The sequence below is a fragment of the Camelina sativa genome, chromosome 9, assembly GCF_000633955.1.
Source record: "Camelina sativa cultivar DH55 chromosome 9, Cs, whole genome shotgun sequence".
NCBI classification, from domain to species: Eukaryota; Viridiplantae; Streptophyta; class Magnoliopsida; order Brassicales; family Brassicaceae; genus Camelina; species Camelina sativa.
Genome location: NC_025693.1, coordinates 37,807,136 through 37,819,241, shown reverse-complemented (window position 1 = coordinate 37,819,241; position 12,106 = coordinate 37,807,136). Strand labels below are relative to the sequence as shown.

The 12,106-nt window shown below is 33.4% G+C and overlaps 4 protein-coding genes across 6 annotated transcripts; 2 read left to right on the top strand and 2 right to left on the bottom strand.

The window, feature by feature from the left end:
- On the bottom strand, window positions 437–2,380 carry LOC104714783 (ubiquitin-conjugating enzyme E2 28). Of its 3 annotated transcripts, none has more exons than XM_010432240.2 (5): window positions 2,267–2,377; window positions 2,049–2,163; window positions 1,126–1,253; window positions 945–1,049; window positions 437–854 (listed from the first exon to the last, which is right to left on the bottom strand). In XM_010432240.2, the coding sequence occupies exons 2-5, from the start codon at window positions 2,116–2,118 to the stop codon at window positions 711–713; spliced, it is 447 nt and encodes a 148-aa protein (XP_010430542.1). In that variant the 5' UTR covers window positions 2,119–2,163; window positions 2,267–2,377; the 3' UTR covers window positions 437–710. The 3 variants fall into 3 exon arrangements, with proteins under 3 accessions (XP_010430542.1, XP_019085245.1, XP_010430541.1); XM_019229700.1 differs by having other exon boundaries at window positions 2,049–2,132; XM_010432239.2 differs by having other exon boundaries at window positions 445–854; window positions 2,049–2,145; window positions 2,267–2,380.
- On the top strand, window positions 2,582–2,989 carry LOC109126528 (mitochondrial import receptor subunit TOM7-2-like). The gene has a single exon (XM_019230176.1). It carries the CDS (start codon window positions 2,665–2,667, stop codon window positions 2,917–2,919), a length of 255 nt encoding a protein of 84 aa, XP_019085721.1. The 5' UTR covers window positions 2,582–2,664; the 3' UTR covers window positions 2,920–2,989.
- LOC104716089 (putative inactive receptor-like protein kinase At1g64210) lies at window positions 3,136–4,988 on the bottom strand (the record flags this gene model as incomplete). The annotated part of the gene is made up of 2 exons (XM_019230175.1): window positions 3,136–3,731; window positions 3,818–4,988. Coding segments are annotated over 2 exons (1,767 nt in total), but the record flags the coding sequence as incomplete, so codon positions are not given.
- Window positions 7,736–9,568, top strand: LOC104714782 (V-type proton ATPase subunit E3). Its single transcript, XM_010432238.1, has 6 exons — window positions 7,736–7,992; window positions 8,280–8,380; window positions 8,539–8,713; window positions 8,813–9,009; window positions 9,092–9,191; window positions 9,323–9,568. Exons 1-6 carry the CDS (start codon window positions 7,891–7,893, stop codon window positions 9,359–9,361), a joined length of 714 nt encoding a protein of 237 aa, XP_010430540.1. The 5' UTR covers window positions 7,736–7,890; the 3' UTR covers window positions 9,362–9,568.

Sequence of the window (12,106 nt, the reverse complement as noted above, 5' to 3'; positions counted from 1 at the left end):
ATGCTTCTCCACTCCTCTTGGAAGTACTGCCGCTGGCAGCGGTAGCTTCTGTTGGAGGAGGGAATGATGCCGAGACTATGACGAATGCGATAAGGAACAATGCTACGATCTTCATCATGTCTTGTTGTTTGTTTGGGATTCGTCTTGTTTTCTAAGAGGATCTCTTAAGTATTTATAGAATAATTAAGGGTTCCCATTGTATGGCATTGGCGTTTTAGCTTCTTTTAGCAACATGAACATAATTTAGCTGTTATGTAAATATAGCCCAAAAGTAATGCTAGCTAATATAAGCTTTAGGAATTTATAGAAATGCTAGTTTTGGGTTTCGTGTAATAACGTGGATTGTGTTTGTGTAATGCAAAAACAACTTATTTATCATAACCCTTTTCCAAAAACTTTCAACCTATCTTAGTATAGTTCATATAAAAGTTAACACTTTCAAAATAGTTCATTTTTTTTTTCTTAACTTCGTCCAGCTTTACATAATACTTTTCTTAGTAGTTGCATGAAAAACAAAGAAATGAAACAAAGGGATAAAAGAGGAGACGAAATGTGTTTTTTTTTTTTTTTTTGTTTGCATCAAAGATGTTTGAAACAAGGAGATCAAGCATAGGAATCTAACTTATTTCATGGAAGATCCTATGTGAAAGAAGTCCTCTCTCTCTCTTTCTCTCTCCCTCTCTTAAAACCGAGTCTTCAGGGATCAAACTTCATCCCATTGCATACTTCTGAGTCCAGCTTCGGGCAGTAGACTCATACTTGGCTCTGTCGGTTTTGTACATGTGAGCAATCTCAGGAACCAAAGGATCATCTGGGTTTGGGTCCGTTAACAATGAACAGATCGAAAGCAACACCTATAAGTTCACAATAAGATCGGATTAAAATCAGAGTAGATTCATTATCTATATCTCTATTGCTATTGGTAAACGAGTGTTTTTTTTCACCTTTGATATGGTGAGTGCAGGGCTCCATTGTTCTTTCAGGATGTCGAGGCAAATGCTCCCGTTGCTGTTGACATTAGGATGAAACACTTTGGTCCTAAACGCAACCTGCAAGGGAAAAAGGTTCATTTCAATTCCACTAGAACCCATTCAATGATGTCAATTTGGTGAAAATGATATTCACCTTTGGTGGTTTGAAGGGATAATCCGGAGGGAAGTGAATGGTCACGAGAAAGACACCGCCTGAATAAGGACTCTCGGACGGACCCATGATCGTAGCTTGCCAATGAAACATGTCTTCCGCAACAGGGCCTTGAGGATTCACAATGGTTCATACAAGAAAAAAAAAATAGAAAGTTTAGCTTTGATAAGGCATTAACAGGAATACACACAATAACACAGAAAGACTCATGCGAAAGCAGTTTATTGAGACTTCTCTAGCAGAAGAATGCAATGAGCAGTTTGAGAATCTACTAAAACAACCTCTGACTCTATGGGGACCAACAATACCAATTCATTCTACACTTTCACAATTTAAAAGACACGTATAACACCCAAATACAATAGATAAAACTAACAAAAAGACTTAACAGCTTTCTACTCAAAACTGAAGAACAAGTAAGACCGTCCATTTATCCTGATCTGAAACGGTGTTACAGTAAAGAAGATCCGGACCCTCATTGCGAGGAACAAGTTTGTGATATCCATTAATGTATACTTAGATAAACAAGCAGGATGAAATGATTGAAATCTATGATATGCACCAAAAGCTCAATCCTAAGGAAAAAAAAAATATCAATTTTCAATTGCTATCTCCAAAACTATGAATCTATGATCATAAGATAGATCTAAAATCAGTACCCAGAAGCTTCTAGTAAGAAAAAAAAATCTCAACTTTTAACAGTTATCTTATTGATTTATAGTCACTTCACCCATCAGTAAGTATGTACGATTCTAAGAAAGAGACTCAAATTTCAACTGGGTATACTCAAGATCTCTAGAGAAACTATGTTCTCAGTGATTAAAACACAAAAAGATTTCACTTTTTATTTTAGATATAAGATCTAGAACAACAAAGAGAAAGAGAAGAAGAGATGAAGTACAAACCAGCACTGCAGGAGGTTGGAGGATCCTTCTGAAGATCCTTGAGCTCTTTCAAGATCCGTTTCGAAGCCATTTCTCAACAAACTCCTTAGATCCAATCCTAAGAAACAAAAAAACCCTAGATCGATTCAGATTCAGTAACGTAAAAGGATAAACGAAACAAAGGAACGAGTTAAGGTTGAAAAAAACTTTCAGAACAAAAAAAAAAAAGCTTTTATTACCTCAAAACAGATCCTCCAAAACTCGCTTCACGATTCACTCCTGCAGCTGATTTCTGAGAAAGAGACAGAGATGAAGAGAGAACCTTTGATTTGAGAGACCTAAAAGCAAATATAAAATAATAATTAAAATAAAATAAAATAAAATAAAAAGAAGATATTTATAATGACCTCCTGAATTAATAATTGCCAGCTATTTTCCAGCCAGCCAGAGAATAATAATTAATTTTGGATATAAATAATTAAAAAGGAGAACCTCTGAGTGAGGTAGAGTGTTTCATACATGCTTTAAAAAGGGATTAGCCTTAAACCCTTAGGGTTTTTGTTTGTCTTCCAGCGAAATCGACATTTCGTCTTCCCAAAGTACTGACTGACACAAAGAGAGATAGAGATCAGAATCAATGGCGGCTAAGGGTCCGTTGAAGCTAAAATTCAAAGGAAAAACAACAAAAGGATCAAAGGGAGGATCAACTTCAACTTCTTCCTCCTCCTCCTCGTCTGTGTCTTCCAAGTTCGAGGTCATCAAGGATTGGACAAACTGGTCATTGAAGAAAGCCAAAGTCGCCACTCACTATGGTCTCATCCCTCTCATCATCATCATCGGCATGAATTCAGATCCTAAACCTCATCTCTTTCAGCTTATCAGTCCCTTTTGAATCTTCTTCTTCCTTAGTACTGTTGCTTTCAGTTATGTTCTTTTCTCGATATATGAAATGGATTTGTATTTGTTTCTGAATTTATAATTCAAAGTTTCATTCTTTTTTTTTACAAAATCTGCTCTGTTTACTGTAACCAATCACTCAAATAGCATTTCACTTCTCAAATTCAATAAAAGAATTGCTTTAAAAGGCTACAACTTTGTGTTTGTTCTCTCATTCTGCATCAGTTGATCGAATATCTTCAATCAATTTCAAAACTTGAGATATATGAGGTCGATCTTGTTGCTTCAGAGCAACACAAGCCAATCCTATTTGCAACATCTCTACCATTTCTTCCTCGAAACCACCTGATTGACTCAGTATCTCCATGTCAAAAACCTCCCCTGTCCACTCATTCGCCACCACATTTCTTATCCAGCTAGCTAAATCCATGTTTTCGCCTTGTGTTGTTACTAATGCCGCTGGACTTACTGGTGATTTCCCTGTCAAGAGCTCGAGTAAAACCACACCGAAGCTGTATACGTCTGAAGACTGTGTGCTTCTTCTCGTGTCTGTTATTTCAGGTGCGTGGTAACCTGAATTAAGGCAAGTGGTTTGAGGCAGAGATCTCATGATTGTCGTCAAGCCAAGATCGCCTACGCAGCCATAGCATTGTGAGTCTAAGAAGATGTTTGAGGACTTGATGTTCCCGTGGATGAGTTTACCATTGTTCCCTTCATGGATTTTAGCCAGCCCTCTCACTGCCCCAGTTGCTATTTTCAATCTTGCATCCCAATCTAACGGTACTCGACGATACCTTCCTCTGTTTCCTGCAATCAAAATTGAAACTTTTTGTTGTTTACTCATTGTTGCTTTTGACTAAACATAAGAATGAGAAAGTGAAAGAGTAACTAACCGTGCAGTAATTCGAAGAGGCTTCCTTGACTGTAATAGCTATAAACAGCGAGCTTATCGTCTTTGGAATAGTAGTAAGCCTTAAGCTCAGCTACATTCTCATGTCTGATCATACCAATGATCTCCATTTGCTGCTCGAACTCTCGTCTTCCAACTACAACTTCCTTCAGTCTCTTCACTACGACCGTGCTCATGTCCTCCATTGTTACCATATAGGTTGCCCCAAAAGCACCCTTCCCCAAAACTTCTGAAGATGAGGTTAGCAAATCATCTAAATCAAAGGAATGGTTTTTTCCCCCGAAAAATATGATCTTCCCGCCTTCTTCAGTGTTATCATCTCTAGACGTCCAGTTTCCTGGAGGAGCAGAAGACGAGTCTCTCTTCCTCAGTTTCCCTGGGAAGCATTTCTTCCGTAGGCAGCAAGCGATCATTATAACGGAGAACCCAAAGACACCTAACACGCAAGCTGCAGCCAGAATCAGTAGGAAAGCAATCTGGTTTAACCCGAAAGGAATCTTGTGTTGTTGTTCCTTCTTCCTCTCGGTAGTGTTGTTGCCAGAAAAGGCTGAACTTTGGAATCTTTGAAGAGACTTTGGTATTGTACCGACGAGCTTGTTGTTGGACAAGTTGAGTTGACTCAGCTTTGGAAGATCAAGATCGGGGATTTCTCCAGAGAAGGAATTGTTTGCGAGGTTCAAGACTCTAAGGCTGGTCAAACCCGAAAGAGAAGCTGGGATGCTTCCGTTGAATCCATTGTTAGACAGATCAAGAACCTTGAGATTCTTTAACTCGGAGAGAATCGATGGTAAAGGACCAGAGAGGCGGTTGTGTTGTAGATAGAGATGAGTCAAGTTGTTGAGATTGATGAAATCAGAAGGGAAGTCTCCGGTGAAATGGTTATTTCGAAGGCTTAAAACCTTGAGAGAAGAGAGACGACTGATGGTGAAAGGAGGAATCAAACCGTTGAATCCAACCGCAGGCAATCTAACGGATACAACTCGATCACGGTTTGCGTTGCAGGTAACTCCGGTCCAGCGATGACAAACCGGAGAGCTCTGGTTCCAAAGGAGATGAGACGAACTTAAATGAGACAAGAAATCAAGCAAAGCTTTCTTGTCTTCTTCAAGAGTCTGAGATGAAGAAATCTGAACAAAACAGAGAATCAAAGAGAAGAAGAAGAAGAAGAAGAAGAAGATATGCATTGTGAAGAAACTAGTTTTTTTTTGTTTCAAACTGTAAAAAGGAAAAACAGAGAATTATTCTTTAGCTTGAGAAGTTTGTAAGGATTAAAAAAAGAATTATGAAAGTGAGGTTTCAAAAGATACGCCGGCAGGTTTTAGCCGGCGAACCAAAAAAAAAAAGTCTTCACTTTTATAAGCAGAGAAAACAAAAGAAACGTTGACCGTTTCTATGCACTGAAGCTTATGATCGTTGAGTACTTATAAACTCATTGGCTTCAAAGCATTTTCACACACACTAACGGCTAATATATCTCTTTACTGGTAAGCATGTAACGTAAGCGCGGAAAAAATCAGAGGTTTTTTGGCTCACAAAATAATTAATAAGAGTTGTTAATTTTTGAGAATTGAGCTTATCTCTATTCATTATTTATAATCATATCCAACACTGTTGACAAAAAAAAAAAAAAAAAGAAATCATATTCAAAAACTAGAAGTGGTTAAAAATTTGCTTTTTTTTGCTAACAAATGTGACTAGGACTTAGAAATTGGGACAGATACACACAATGACACACAGAAACAAGGGCTTGATAAAATTTTGAGTGAAAAAAAAAAGAAAGAAATGAGTGATTACAATTAAATAATACTCCTTACAAAGAAAAAAATTAGAAGATAGATTCACACATACATATTATTATATTAAGGAAAATATATAAAAATACATCTATATAATTTGTAAAATTTAATGTTATAATGCATATGAAAATAAAATGAGATTTGTTTCTCAATAATATGATTGATGTATATTTATTGACATAAAAATGAGAAACACGTGACGTGATAAAGAAATACCATACTCTTTATTAATATTTTTTTTTTTTATGTCGGAAAAAAAATAAGGATTTCCGATTGATTGGGCTCTACAAAGAAATAACATATCTTAGGAATTGGGCTTATAAAATACCATACTCGTATCTAAGGGATTGGGCCTATAAAAGTACTATACTCTTTCTTTCTTGCTATTATTATTCATACAAGATATATGGTGATTTACACATAATGCACTAATCCTTCTCTTTCGTCTCTTCCAAGTATTGCTTTTTTTTTTTTTTTGGTAAAAAAGTATTGCTTTTGTTTCTCCTCGCATCCATATTTTGTAATTGAGTCTTGCAAAAAAGAAAATAAAGTCTTCAAATAGTCATTTCTGCATATTCTATTATATATAGTTATATTAGATTTTTTTTAAAAAAAAATCAGGTGTACTACTACATAAAACAAACATAAAGATAGTTCATGTAGTATTACAAGAAAATAAAGGTATAAAGAGACTTACAAGAAAATGTACTCGGGGCAGTGAGATATTCCACATTCTCAGATTTTACAAAAGTGTCCGTCGCAAAAAAATGTACTTGTATGGTACTTATCTAAGCTGCATGGAATTGGAAGCGGATACACGGAAGCGGAAATATTTGAAAGCGTAGAAACAATATTTTTGAAAAAATTAGGAACTGAGTACGCGTTGGAAGTGTAAATACATATATATTATATATATATACATACATATACTTATAATATCAAACATATTCTATCAAATGTTTAATATAATGTTATTGGTAATCGGGTATATATATATATATTAGTTTTGTGTTTAAGTGGCGATGATCTAAAATGGTACAAAGGTTAAGGTGTCCCGTCGAATGTAGGGGACCAGGGTTCAATCAACATGTAGACGATAGTTTTAATTTTCTCACAATTTATCCGGTTCCGGAGCGAGAATAGACACACCTCCGACGATTATGTGCAACGTATTCACCTCTCTTGTTTAAACCAATCAAATAATGCCACATTATATTAAATAAAATAGATATTAATAAACATTTTTAAAAAGTTATTAAACAAAAATTATAATATATTAATTTAAATAAATCCAAACCAACACATATAATATATTATTTCAATATATTTATAAACTCAAATCAATATATAATTTAATATATAAATCATATTCAAAAACTATAAGTGGTTAGAAATTTGCTTTTTGCTAACAAATGTGACTAAGAGGGGTTATTGGTTCTATTATTTTAATGGATTTGGAAATCCAGACAAAAATTATGTGTTATTCAATCATTGATTTTAAAATACTTATCAAAATGATGTGTTATTGGTTCTATGATTTACAAATACTTGTTAAAATCCCATGTTATTCATTTAATGATTTGTTTTTGGATTTCAAAATCCATAATATGTTTTAAATGGATTTGTATGGATTTGAAAGTGTAAAATAGAAGGATTCAAATCCAAGGATAAAACATGTTATTTCAAAATCCATGTATTTTGATTTCTAGAATTTACAATTCCATATGGATTTAGAAATCATTCATCCAATACTAAGACTTGGAAATTGGGACAGATACACACAATAAAAAAAAAAAAGGGCTTGATAAAATTTTGAGTGAAAAAAAGAAAGAAATTAGTAATTATAGCCACAAATTAGTGATTACAATTAAATAATACTCCTTACAAAGAAAAAAATAAGAAGATAGAAAAATGTATAAAAGTACATCTATATAATTTGTAAAATTTAATGTTATAATGCATATGAAAATAAAAATGAGATTTGTTTCTAAATAATATGATTAATGTATATTTACTGACATAAAAATGAGAAACACGTGACGTGAGTGAGATGGGGATGGTTCTAGACTTTAATTCTATAGTCCCAATCTTCTAGTTGGATGAACAACATAACTGCTGATTCTGTGACCCAAACCCACCATAATAATAACGAAGACGAAACGGCTTCTTCATCATCCATATATCTCTTCTCTACTCCATTACAACAACAACATCTCTCTCACACTGGTTTTGTAATTCTCTCCGCTAAGAGGCGAAAAAGATGAACGATGCCGAAGTTGTCAACCAGTTCCACCAGATGCTTAGCTTTTTCCGCCAGGAAGCTGAAGAAAAGGCCAATGAGATCTCTATCTCCGCTGAAGAAGTCCGTAAATCTTCTCTCTCTCTCTCTCGATCTCTTGATCTTACTTGTCTATTTCGTGTTAAGTTCTCCGGAATATTCACTACACTGCACAATGTATTGTGTGAGCATTTTGATCTTTCTTCTGAAAAGTTCTTGACTCTTGTGTGACTATTACACTTGATCTTCGGATCTTAAGATTTTTCCGTCAACAAGTTCATAGGCTCTGTGGGGTTATATTTGTGATCTGAGCAAAGGGTTTTGATCTAACTTTGTGTGGTAATGTGGGTTACATGTGGTTGATGTTACAGGAATTCAACATTGAGAAGTTGCAGATAGTTGAAGCAGAGAAGAAGAAGATTAAACAAGAGTATGAGAAGAAGGAGAAACAGGTCGATGTCAGAAAGAAGATGTGAGCTCTCACATCTTTCTCACTCTCCTCCTCCTCCTCTGTTTGTACTGAGATCTGAAAATTATGTGTTCCTCTTTGTTTCTTTTAAGAAATATAGATAGAGTGTGGTTATGTCTTGATTTTAGGCCACGGCTAATTGTCTATGTTCTCTGTAATAGTGATTACTCAATGCAACTGAATGCGTCGAGGATCAAGGTTCTACAAGCTCAAGATGACATTGTCAATGCAATGAAAGAAGAGGCTGCTAAGAAACTCTTGAAAGTTAGCCAACATGGCTTTTTCAACCTTCATCACCGTCAGTATAAACATCTCTTGAAAGATCTCATTGTCCAGGTTCTGATCAGTCTTAAGTTAAATTACAAAGAAAGCTCATTTGTTCTTTTCTCTGTAATAATTGTTCTCTAAATTTTGTGTTTGGGATGTGATTTGTAGTGTTTGCTTAGATTGAAAGAGCCTGCAGTGTTACTGCGTTGTCGTGAAGAAGATCTTCACATGGTTGAGTCTATGCTGGATGAAGCGACTGAGGAATATTGTGAGAAAGCAAAGGTTCATGCTCCTGAGATCGTTGTCGACAAGGACGTTTTCCTTCCTCCTGCTCCTTCAGATGATGATCCTCATGCCCTTTCCTGGTAATTAAATTTCCATCAAAACTATGAAAGAACCAAAACTCTAATACCAAATTGATGACACTTGTGGATATATATACAACAGTGCAGGAGGAGTGGTGTTGGCTTCTCGTGATGGGAAAATCGTGTGTGAAAACACGCTTGATGCGAGGTTGGAGGTTGCCTTCCGCAAGAAACTTCCCGAGGTTAGACAAAATCCCCCATTTGCTCTCCTAAATTTGCAGTAGTCTCATTGCTTTCAAAACTACTCTTCCCATTTGTCCTCCAATTTGATCTTCTTTTAAGCATTTAAACTTTTGTTCTTGAATGTGTGTAGATCCGAAAGTCGCTCATTGGCAAGGTTGGTGAAGCTTGAATGATGAAATGACTCCTCCAACTTTATATATAACCAAGAAAAATTTGTGGCTCTCCATTTATCCATTTCTTTCTATTGTCACCATTTTTTTTTTGAAACTTTGTGTAATGTACTTGTTGATGGGCATTGGACTTTTGTTGTTAACTTTAGTTCATTATTTGTTTGGGTTTGGTGATGTAATAATAAAGTGTAAGTTGCTCTACTGGTCACTTTTTTGTTGATGTGCGTGCAACAAAGCGTCCTAGATTTAGTACTTGTCCTTACTGACACATGGTTGACTGCAAGAAAGAAACAAAGCGTCACAAGAGGGTCAAAGTCTCCCCCTTCTTCGTTACATTCACATACTTTTTATTTTGATATCTATATATATAAAGGTAACTTTGCTCACTTCTCCTTCCTCCACATCACCAACCACCTAATCAACTTTTTTTTTTATATAAAAATAATTATTTTTAATATTCATTAATTGCATATTTATTAATTATAATTAATAACAGTAAAAGTAAATAACAAACGAATTAACTAAAATTAATTAAATTTTAGAATAGTATAAATAATAATATAATTTTTTAGTAAATAATAAAATTAATAACTATCTAAAAATGAATTAAGTAAATTTAATGAAAATTTTAAAATAGTAAAAATAATACAATAAATTTGTTTTAGTAATAACATTATTATTAAAATTATTACCAAAAAATGATTATATTCCAAAATTTAGATTGGGTTAATGGGTTTTAGAATGTAAGTAAGATTTTAATGCATGGTGGAATAAAAAAAACAAGTTATGTAATTGTATTTATAAAAATCTAAACATGAAAATAAAATTGAAGTGAAACATTAGTTTCTAAGAAACATATACTATAAAGATTTATTATTAAATTTTACTTATAAGAAAGAAAATATTAATTACTTAACTTAACTTAACTTAAAAGTTTTGATCTAAAACAAAGGGGCACACTTTTATTTGGGAAAACTATGAAAAAATTTTTTGAAAAAATAATCTATCTAAAAAACAAAATCAATGGTCAGGAAATATAGAAAAAATAATATACAAGCCGTTACAAAAAGTGGCATGTGATTTGTGTAGCATATCTTATAAGGTGGAGCTACAATTTTATAACATGATATAAAATATATATAACAAATATAACATATATATATCTATATATAGTCAAATTCTTTTAACCCAAAACATTGGAATTTGTTCAAAAAAAAAAAACCCAAAACAATGGCAAAACAACATATTTAAAGTATACTATATTTTTTTTTAGAAGACGAAGATGGGGTTACATCACAATATTAACATCTGCAAATAGCATATGAGATTTTAGAAATATATGTAGCTTGGATTAATGAATAAATATTCATTGTGGGGTTTAAATATTTCATCATTTAAGCATTTTTGACTTAGTCTGAAATTATATTATGACAGATGATGCATTTGGACAATCTCATTGTAGCGACATAGCAGTAAAACTGTTCATGAAACTTTGTATATTTGCATTTAATGTTGGATATCGATATGTTTAAATTGTCTCTATAATTAGGTCAATGATCGACATTGACGTTAGAACTTTTAAAATTATGTTTTCGTGGGATATGAATATGGAATAAACTCTTTTAAAGATAAAAAATTTTGTCGACAATATTATTGCGACACCAGACAATATATGTTATATATAGATTAGTAAAATAAGTACGGTATTTATATAGATTTATCCTTTAATCTTTAAATTATATTCATATTAAATGATTCTTATTGATAAAAAATTTAACTAAAATCCCACGTAAAATCGCAAATAGATATAACAAAGAAATATTGTCTTAAAAATATATATGTTGTATATCATTGAGTAAAGTAAGTTATATATTTATACTCAAAAGTTGGAATTATTATATTTGAGCTCAACAATTTCTGTTGATAAAAAATATTTTAAATTAAAATCCCGCGCGTGCGCGTGTGCAAATTCTAGTATATATATATAACTAGGATTTTTTTCCAATAAATAAAGTGTAATCTTTTGGTTAAAAAAGTCGACTTGTGCTCTCATAATTTGGCTACTACATACCAAATCGATCGGTTTGGTTACCGGGAAGTTGTTGTTCCCACTTCCCACCAACTAATTAACAATAAGTCTATAAAGGATGTGTAAGGTTTCAACATTTCCGTATTACAATCGTATAAAATATAAAAACACAAATCACAAATATACGTATTGACATAGTTTAAACACGACAATAATTTGTGCTTTTGACATAAAACTGGATTACTAGCTACTTAGCTAAGTTGAGAAGTTTAGTCCTTTGGTCAGTGCTTTGGTCGAAAAACTCTTGTCATGTTTTTTATTCATCCACTTAGACACTCGTATATGCAAAATTTGTCCGACCATTCAACATCGTCAAAAGGCTAATAATAAATATCAAGTTGATGTAAAATAATTGAAATACACATGAAGAGACGAAAGGAAGAGGTAGCGTCCAACTTCAACATGGACACTACCATATTGATAGTACTATATTAAAAGATCATTTCACAACAAAAATAGATTAAAATATGAAACATGATTAGAGAGATTAATAAATCCAACACCCCCACTAAGTTGGATATAAAAATATTAAAAAAAAATGAATGTTACTGTTTTGGGAGGTGGTACTAATTTCGGAATCATATTTGAAACCAAACGGCATCGTTTGAAATCACTGAGTTCATAGTACCTACCAAACGACGGCGTTTTTAAGAAA

Bases quoted from the DNA above. Each gene is read 5' to 3' on its own strand.
- LOC104714783 (XM_010432239.2), bottom strand. From the start codon at position 2,118: ATGGCTTCGAAACGGATCTTGAAAGAGCTCAAGGATCTTCAGAAGGAT. The intron at 1,050-1,125 runs GTGAATATCATT...TTTCCCTTGCAG, and splicing joins ATCCCTTCAAACCACCAAAG to GTTGCGTTTAGGACCAAAGT. The intron at 855-944 runs GTGAAAAAAAAC...GTGAACTTATAG, and splicing joins CTGCACTCACCATATCAAAG to GTGTTGCTTTCGATCTGTTC.
- LOC109126528 (XM_019230176.1), top strand. From the start codon at position 2,665: ATGGCGGCTAAGGGTCCGTTGAAGCTAAAATTCAAAGGAAAAACAACA.
- LOC104714782 (XM_010432238.1), top strand. From the start codon at position 7,891: ATGAACGATGCCGAAGTTGTCAACCAGTTCCACCAGATGCTTAGCTTT. The intron at 7,993-8,279 runs GTCCGTAAATCT...TTGATGTTACAG, and splicing joins TCTCTATCTCCGCTGAAGAA to GAATTCAACATTGAGAAGTT. The intron at 9,192-9,322 runs GTTAGACAAAAT...GAATGTGTGTAG, and splicing joins TCCGCAAGAAACTTCCCGAG to ATCCGAAAGTCGCTCATTGG.